We start from the raw sequence: 10,000 nt of genomic DNA on the forward strand, positions 1-10,000 counted from the left end.
AATATGATTTATGTATACATCTTGCTTTTTAACATTTTAACTAAGTTAGGTAATTCAAATTAATAATAAATATTAATTACAAAAAAAATCACATTACATTTATGCATTTAGCAGATGCTCCTCCCCCCACCCCCCCCCCCAATATTATAATTATATTATAATATATATTAATTATAATATAATTAAATATATGCATATTTGATTGTCCAAATGTTAATTATATTATATAAATTATATATTATATAAATTACATTACATTACATATTAAATCATTGTATAAATAATAATACATATCATTTTAACTTTAAGTCATTCTGCAGCCTGTGTTGGACTGTTTGGCTCAGTTTTGCTCAGAAGAACATGGGGTTTTGTTTCTATAGAAGCTCATACGGTTTCTTTCCTCTTGTTCTGTTAAGAGCACATGTTGTTCCCAGGGAACTAATCTCACATCAGACAGAATCGGGTCAAATACTGCAAATGTTAGAAAGGGTCTTCAGTGGCAGGGCACACAGCCTTGAAATCACAAACCATTGACATAACACTCCATTTAAACTATTGAAGCACAATGCATCTGCATGCAAAACGTTGACTGTAAATCGATTAAAAGTTTGCATACTTGCATAAGTCAATTTTTACTGAGGAAAGTCCCGAAATTAAGATAATGTAACTACTTTGCATGGTTGCAGCAGAAAAAAACACTGAATAACCTGCGATTATGCCAACTTAGGATCAACATAAACTGTTAAATGTTATAAATATTAGGGCTGCACAATACAGTATCGAAATTATCGAAATATCGCAAATGTATATATCACGATATGCATAATCGCAACGGCTTGCAATAACTATGGTCATGACCAAAAGACACGAGAAAATCACTCACTGCTCTTGGCTGAATAACTTTTGTAGCTTTAATAAGAATCAGTATTAAATTCATACAGTGAAAACTAATCAGTGTTTTATTTTTACATTTAATTATTCAGTTTGTGTTGTTTAATAAACCTTGCTTTTTTGGGGGGGGACAAAATTTGAACAATGAGAAGATAAAGAAACTCATTTTTAGCTTCACTATAATAATCCATCAGGGGTTTACCGTAGAGACTGGGCCATGCGTCTCAGGTCTTCATTTTGCTGTTTCAGTCTCTCCAGCTTGGTGAGGATCTTGGCCAGCTCACGGCTGGAGCGCGGCGTATGTTCGTTGTCTTTCACCAGATGACCCCCGATATAAAAGAGCAACGTCCCCCATGCCAGCAGGACCAGCGCTATCCAGCGCCATGAGCCCGTCCATGGACGCATGCTCTCGCCAAACTCCAGTCACAAATCACGGACCGGCATGCTGGGTCTGACGAGTAAAGTACAGCTTAAAAGCAAGGCGTCCAAATGTGGAAGAAGGTGAAAAAAAAGAACTGGTGCGTCTACGTAAGTACGTCAACACACCGTGGATATTCATACATCGTGACTCGTCAAGAAGACAGATCTCCCATTCTGTTCCTATAGTTGAGGATTGTGGTGTTGTTGGTGCTTCACTGGCGTCTCATTGGCTTTGTTGGGTTCTCTGAATGCATTATTGTCCTGCAGAGAGAAAGAGAGAAAGATGCTGAATGCAAATAATAAAATGTCATCATCTAATCGTAGGTGATTAAACTAAACAAGAGAAATAAATAGACGTATCAACTTTTAAAAGAATGAAGAAAATGCGTCCCATATCTTCTGTTGCTGACATCAAAGGCTGTGTTTCCAATCAAACTCGTCTGTCACTAGACAGATTCATCCTCGAAATCCAAGAACAAAATGGTTCAGGTAAAATAAAACGGTACATTCCCTCGCAGTGAGGATAAAAATGGGTTGTGTCAACCAAAATGTGTCTCATTTACTGATAAGCTTGGGCAAGTTCTTACATATCTGCACTGGAAAGCCATCGAATACTGAGTGATTCACAACAGGTGCGTATGAGAATATATTTATTTTCTTCCCCTTGTTTTAATGTTGGGGAATCTGAATTATTATATAACAATTTTGGCTTAGCACGTGTTATGTTTCTAAGGCCAGCAGGAGTTCAGTTTAGCTTATAAGATAAAATAAAGAATACACAAATATATATATATCCATATGCTTTTTTCTTTTCTTTTTATGGACAAAATTTGAACGATGACAAAATAAAGAAACAGTCATTTTTAGCTTTACTATAATAATCCAGCAGGAGTTTACCGTAGAGACTGGGCCATGCGTCGTATATGTATATATTTGTTTATTATTTTATCTTTATCTTATTTTATACAGTCAAACCAAAATGTATTCAGTAGGGCTGGGAATCGATAAAAAATTTTTGTAACTAATTAATTGCACAATTTGCTGTAATTAATTGCAATTAATTGCATTTCCCCCATGCTTGTAATCATCAATATTTAAACTTAGAATCACCTAATTAAATGAAACAACACAGGAAAAAAAAGGAACAGAAAATAATATTAAATATTAATTTTAACACACAATAATATAAATATTAATAATAACTATATTAAAATAATATTAAACATCAATATATCAATGTATTATTCTTTTTCAATAATCAATCAATCAACAATCGATTTAACAGATTTAATTTTTTTTTTTTTTTTTTTTACTAATTATCAAAATAAAATATAGTCCATTATTATTATTACCAGAGCATGTGATCAGAGCAGGTCATTTTACCATTGTTGCCCAGGCCAGCATGACTATACCAGCTCAGCAAACAGAAGTCTACAGAGAAATTTGAGCGGACTTTGCTTTTCCAGTGTGTGATCGGTACATGATTGGAGCATTTGGGCCGTTAACGACAGAGCAGAACATTGAGCAGAGAGCGTAGCGCGCCGACACACACACACACACGGAACAGAGAGTGCGGCGGCGCGGCGCACACACGGAGCAGAAAAGACCTGCTCATGAAAGCTGCGTGAGAATGAAACCTGATCGCCGAACACGGCGGGACGGCATATTTTCGGCCTTTTCAATAGCAGCCGCAACAGGAAATCATTAAAACGAGGCAAAAAAAAAAAAAAAAAAAAAACCAGTGCTGTGTTAATTGCGTTATTTTTTTTCCGCACGTTAAACATCTCAAATTAATCGCAAAGATTAACGCGTTAATTCCCCCAGCCCTAATATTCAGACATCACGCTATCCTACTATCCTAACTTACATGAATGAATAGTGTCCTGCACCCACTAGTTAAGAAATATCAACATTTAAATATGGTGCATATATATATATATATATATATTACTTTTGTATGCTAAACAATGTTGCTGTGTTGGTAAACCACATGTAAAATCTGAGCCCTGAAACAAAGCCAGCTAAGGACTCTGCTATAGAACACAGTGTCCCAATGGAGATGAACTGAATACAACTCAAATAAAAATGCAGTTCCACACACTCCTGACGCAGCCCTGCCTCGACAGCCGCGAGGATTGATCAAAATGACAATCTCACGACGGTGCAATCTCATGACAGATGTGAGGAGACTCTTAAAACGCCTGGACCCGCTGCTGGTTTGGCAAACGCTGTCGCTCCTCACCACGTACATCTGTACTGCACTCAATCTCACGTCTCGACACTTCTGTTCTCACGGATTCAGACCCTGAAAGCTAAATCCCCATCATTCCCTCAGACGTGTCCCACAGATGTTGACACATGTTTTGTGACTAACTGCAATGCTGTCAAACTGAAGTGATCTGCACACTGGAATGACCCTAGAAAACCCCACGTCATCAGTTTCCCTCCAGGAATGAGTGAGAAAGACTTTGTGTCTACGCTGCAAGCAAACACAACTAGATGTTGTGTTATAATCAACAACACCCACTGCAAGTGATGTGACAGAACTAGAACACTCTACACTGCGAACACATGACCCTGTGACCCTGTAAGCGTGCGATGCGACTGAACTACAATCACACCTTTTCAATCAATAAAGTTACACTACAAGCAAACACAACTATAATGTTCCTTCTATAATCAACGACACACCGCAAGTGCATGACATCGGGAACTAGAACGCGCTTTTTATCATCAATAAAGCCGTCTACACTCACTGCAAGTGTGCAATTTTAAAGGGGTCATGATATGAGAAATTAAATTTGACTTGATCTTTGGACATATAAGAGGTCTTTTTACCATTTAAACATCCTGTAAGTTTCATAGTTTAAAGGGGTGGTGTAATGCCCTTTTCACAAGATGTAAAATAAGTCTCTGATGTCCCCAGAGTGTGTATGTGAAGTTTTAGCTCAAAATACCCCACAGATATTTTTATATAGCATGTTAAAGTTGTCACTTTTTGGGTGAGCAAAAACGCACCGTTTTGTGTCTGTTCCTTTAAATGCAAATGAGCTGCTGCTCCCGGCACAGGGGGCGGAGCTACAACAGCTGCACTACACAGACATGCACTGGAAATTTCAAAACCTTTTAGCCTTTTATGTTCAAACTGGAGTCAGACAATGATGGAGAGACTCAAGAAGAAGTGACAACATGTAGAAGCAACAGGACATTTCTGAATGGTTAGTTGATGAATTTATGTAGCGTATGTGTAGTTATCTTCTAGTCATTGATTAGCATATTCTGTCACGATAATCTATAAATCGTGTTCAGGGGGCGGGGTTTATGTAAATTGTAGGGTTGGTGATGTCACTAACCCGGGAGGAATGTGGTGTAGTCAAGTCAAGTATATTTGTATAGCGCTTTTCACAATACAGATTGTATCAAAGCAGCTTCACAGTATTAAATTAAAATAATACAACAAGGTTTGTTTCTAGCGGAATTTATTGATTGATAAAATTAAATTACATATCCCCAAAATATCCCCATAGTATCCCCCTGTAGTCTCTACCAGCCGTTTGTTGTATTCCTTAAAAAGCGATTTCTTTAAAAGCAAATATCTCCCTTTGCTTTGAACTTTGAGCGTTGTAACTTTGCAGATGTTGTTTATGCTCAAACAGCAACATTACACACTAACTAAAGTTAGAAAAGTGAAATAATCAACAGGATTATTAAATGAAGGATTAAACAGGATTTATAAATCAAGATCCAAAAATGGCTCATTTTTTATATTGCAGGATCTGAAATGTACATTTGCTTATGACCGCCTCCAGAGCAAGACATCGACAAATAGTTTTACATCATCGCACCATAGGCCCCGCCCACTGGCGTTCAGTCACTTAACAGCTGACATTCGCATACACTGGATGAGTGTCAAAAGCAAACAGAAGCCATTATATCCCAGTGTCGGAAACAAGTGTATGGTTTATTTTAATGGCGTCCCGGATCGAGTCGGAGGATTATATGTTAGTTCAGAGCATTTGACTACAGATTATTTAGTAAACGAGACACAGAGTAATAGAGAGTTCACAACGAGACACGTTCACAAGATGAAGACGTTTTATATGGATGTTTTCAAAACACTCACCCATGCGCAATAGAGAGCCTAAGTCCCTCCCCTTCCGGTGGACCACCATGGGACCTTATTTCGGAAAAATATTGTATGGCAGTCAAAGGCGAGAGACAACAAATATTTTGATCTCGTTTGAATTGTGCCCTGAATTACACATATGATGTTTGTCAATTTAAAATATACATTTTAAAGTCAAGCAAGTCGCAGTTTGATGTAAAACTGTTGAGGTATAAGACTGTGAAAATACGTAATTACAAAGACTACAAACCCAAAAGGCGCACATGTGACGTCATACCTTTTCTCTCATGAATGAAGCTAACTTTACTAAAGCTAACGTCTGTCATGTTTTCTATAGTCTTACGTTATAATCGTAACGTTACGCCGTCATGCCTGAGTGTTTTGTACCAGACTGCACACATACGTACATAGTGCGAGACGAGAGATGTAGTTCATTGAGCGATTTTCACATACAACTAAACGTTACTCTTCTGTTTTATGACAAACTGCGACTTTCTTTACTTTCATAATTATCTTTTAAATTGACAAACATCATATGTGTAATTCAGGGCACAGTTCAGACGGAATAAAAAGATAAGTTGTCTCTCGCCATTGACTACCATACATATTTTTTCCAAAATAAGGTCCCGTGAGCCGGAAGCGGAGGGGCGGGACTTAGGCTCTCTATAGCAACACTCTATAGTTGATCCTGGTTCCTATGAAATGACGTTAGCCAATCATAACAGTGGCCGTTTACTGACAAGCCTTAAAGGAGCAGCGCCTTATAAACAAATCATTTCAAACCAGAGGGTCAGAATGAAGGTTTAAAACAATCTTTTTTTTGTGTTTGTGCAAAAAAACTTTACTAACCTTTTAAGTGAGCCTCCGTGAACATATTAAAATAATAAAAAATCCATGTTATGACCCCTATAATCAATAAATCTAACTAAACTGCATGCATGCAAAACTATAACACTCCAAGTGAACACAACAAAACTAGAATGTTCTGTTTTAATCAATTAAGTTGTCTTCACTGCAACTGCGTAATGCAACACTGCACATGTGACATCTAGAAGCTCCTTTTACAATCAATGAAGCTAATCGCACAAACATGCAATACTGCACGCGAACAACGCGACAAACTACAACACTCCTGTTATAAATCAACACAGATGCAACAGCTAGAACGTTACCGCTGTAATCTGCAACACTGCACACGAGGGATGTGAAAGCTACAAGAACACTCGTTTTATAATGAGCAAAGCACATAGTTCTGTTGATCGTAAAATGAGCATTCGTGATTTTGTTGCATCTCACTCAGACGGAGCATTATAGAGAAATATGACAGCTTTTAATGAATCTTCATTGAACGTTAACAGGACATCAGTTTTCATTAAGTGTGAGACGGAGAGCTGGAGCAAGGGAATACTGAGGGATGATACTGTGTGTCTGCAAACCGGAAAGTTGCCATTTTTCTCTCCGAATTCCCCCTGCAGAACAATACAGTTGAGTTGTGTTGAGTTATATGAGCTTCCTCTCATCCACACTGATCTAAAGTCGAGTCATATCCAATTTTACTGTTATTTTTCTGACTAAGAAGGAATTGCACTGATCGCACAGATACATGAATACAAGCCAAACTGACAGACTCTCACACACAGACATGAAATGCAAAATCAGTCTTAATGTCTTTGACATTACTGTTCATCATTCATCAGTCAATGTTATTCTAAAGACGAAAATAAATCACAATCTTCCAAAAACATTTTAATAAGATTCTCCGCCTCTGAAACATCATGAACTTATAATATCGCAGCCAATTTCACAAACCTGCAGGACAAAATCAATTCTTGCCCTTTTCCCACTGAATATTACTCTGAAATGCATCACATAATGGAAGTTAAATATGATGCAAACATAATTGTGTGACGTTTACACTTAAATCTCAGCTAACAGAAGTGCTAACTCAGCTCCTGAGAACATTATCCTCATCTCAGGGCTGTTTCAGGGTTTGACAGGAGGAAACGGGGCTAAATCCTGCAGATGTGCTGAGCTGTGTGTGTGTTTCAGAGCGAATCTGTCTTCGATATTCAGCATCAGGGCTGCAGGCTCCTCAAATCTGATGGCTTTTATCATGTTTCCTCAGTAAAGTGAGGAATAAAGAGCAGGTGAGACCCACTAATGAGAGCAGAGACCAATGACAGATACACTTTCCCCCCAAACTTTGACATTTCTGTCAACAGAAGAGCATCTCGGTTAAAGGACTTCGTGGTGAGAGCAGAATCTATTTAAGTGCATGATGTGTGCGGTTTGGGGAATTGCAAGAACAAAAATTTATGAAGCCATTTCTGTTGCATTTATGAGAGAAATTATAGAGTGAAAAAGCATCAGACAACTGAAGGTGAGGAGAAATAGCACAACAATAAGTCATTTGTTGCTTTCTATTAAAGTAGTAGCTCAATTTCTTTAAAAAGTAACGTGAAAAAAGTAATGTGATGTTGAACATGAGAGTCCTTTACAGTTTTGCATAAACACTGTACATTTGCCTCAAATTTCTCTTTAAGCTTCATAAATAAATGTTGTATCTTGTGAATAAAGTGTAAATATAAAAAGATGCCTCCACTACCATTCAAAAGTTTGGCGTCAGTAAGATTTGATCATGTTTTTGAAAGCAGTCTCTTCTGCTCAGCCTGCATTTAATTGACTAAAAATACAGTAAAAACAGTAATATTGTGAAATATTATTACAATTTGAAATAAGTGGTTTCTATGTGAATATATAGTAAAATGTAATTTATTCCTGTGATCAAAGCTGAATTTTCAGCATCATTACTCCAGTGTTCAGTGTCACATGATCCTTCAGAAATCATTCTAATATGATGATTTGATGCTCAAGAAACATTTATGATTATTATTAATGATGAAAACAGTTGCACTGCTTCATAATTTTGTGGAAACAATGATAATTTTTATTTTTCTGGATTCTTTGTTGGATATAAAGTTCAAAAGAACAGCATTTATTTCATTAAATTGAATTCAAAGAAAATTTCATTTAAAATAGAAATCTTATGTAACATTATAAATGTCTTTACTGTCAATTTAATGCCCCCTGAATACAATTATTAATTTCTTTCAATAATATCTTATTATTATTCGTGAAAGTTGTGTTGTTCTTTAACATGAAAATAACACATTTTGAAAGTAAAGTGTAACGCACTCATACGTAAATGAAATATTGTAATAATCTCTGATGATTTCAGCTTCAGACGCGTGCAGGTCATGAGATGTTAGAGAAGAGCTGCTGTTCTGTTCCCATCATGCTTTGCTTTCTCTGACCTTTCCGACTCAAAGCTTCATCATCTTTATGGCACCGTGCAGCTGTCATTTACCTGTCAATCACTCACGAAAGGTCAACCCAAATGACCCGCTCAAAGCGGGCGAGCGAGGGGCCGTCAGAGGGCCGTTCATCACGCACTGGTCCCTGCCCCGCAATAGACTTCACAATAAGCGCTGAATGATGCATGCGCGGCCTCACCATGAATTATACTTAAGGTCAGTGGTTTGACGGATTACAACAGGAACCTTGCAGAGCACATCCTTGACGTGCCACGTAACAGTGTGTGTGTGTGTGTGTGTGTGTGTGTGTGGGGGGGGGGGGGGGGGGGGGCTACAACGGTCAAGCAAACGGGAATGACAATCTAGGACAGGAGACTTCTGGGAAATGCTGGACACAGTTAATCAAACCAGGACACGGGAACAGGGAACAGGGATCTGCCGAGCCACATCAACACAAGAACACAAAGTATGCAATGATCCCATTTCCAAATATGAGTTTTTCCTTAAAAAAAAATAAAATAAAAAAAAATACAACAACAACATATAAACTTCTGTATTGGTATACTATGGATGATAAACTACAGTATAGAGAATAGAAAAAAAAAGCAGCTAAATCTTGATTATTGCAGCCAAATTCTACACTTTTGTCTCAATCTGTGTAATAATAGTGATAATATTTAATAAATACATTATATATATATATATATATATATATATATATATATATATATATATTATTATTATTATTATTATATACTTTATTATTAAAAGTTTGAATTATCAACATTATCAAGAATTATAATAATAACAACAATTAAGTATAATAACAATTCCCGCTTCCAAATTACATCAATGTATATTTATTGACTAATAATAATACAAAAAATGTAACTTTAATAATAATAAAAAAATTGATATATAAATTGTTTGCTTCCTAATCTAATGATATTTAATAAACATATTTATTAAATATAATTAATAAATTATCTAATTTGAAACATGATGATCAATGATAATAATAATAATAATACAAACTTTTTAACTTTTTAATTTTTTACTACTACTACTAATAGTAAACACTCATACTTAATTTACACTTTTCAACGTACATTTATTGACAAATAATTGTACCGATAATAATGATAATAATACACAGTTTTTGACCTAATAAGATACATTTATTACTAAAACAATTAAGTAAAATAACATAACTTGCATAAATATGTATTTATTGACTAATATACTAATT

At 36.2% G+C, this 10,000-nt stretch overlaps 1 protein-coding gene across 1 annotated transcript in view; it reads right to left on the reverse strand.

Moving 5' to 3' along the window:
- Positions 1–10,000, reverse strand: part of fut8b (fucosyltransferase 8b (alpha (1,6) fucosyltransferase)) — a 104,805-nt gene that overhangs the window by 41,403 nt on the left and 53,402 nt on the right. Inside the window, exons 2-3 of the mRNA XM_082147220.1 lie at positions 1,438–1,572; positions 1,094–1,342 (exon numbers count right to left, since the gene is read on the reverse strand). Coding sequence (XP_082003346.1) covers positions 1,094–1,296 — 203 coding nt within the window. The 5' untranslated portion in view covers positions 1,297–1,342; positions 1,438–1,572. The remainder of the gene's footprint in view (positions 1–1,093; positions 1,343–1,437; positions 1,573–10,000) is intronic.

The sequence above is a fragment of the Leuciscus leuciscus genome (genome assembly GCF_965113295.1).
Source record: "Leuciscus leuciscus genome assembly, chromosome: 19".
Lineage (NCBI taxonomy): Eukaryota > Metazoa > Chordata > Actinopteri > Cypriniformes > Leuciscidae > Leuciscus > Leuciscus leuciscus.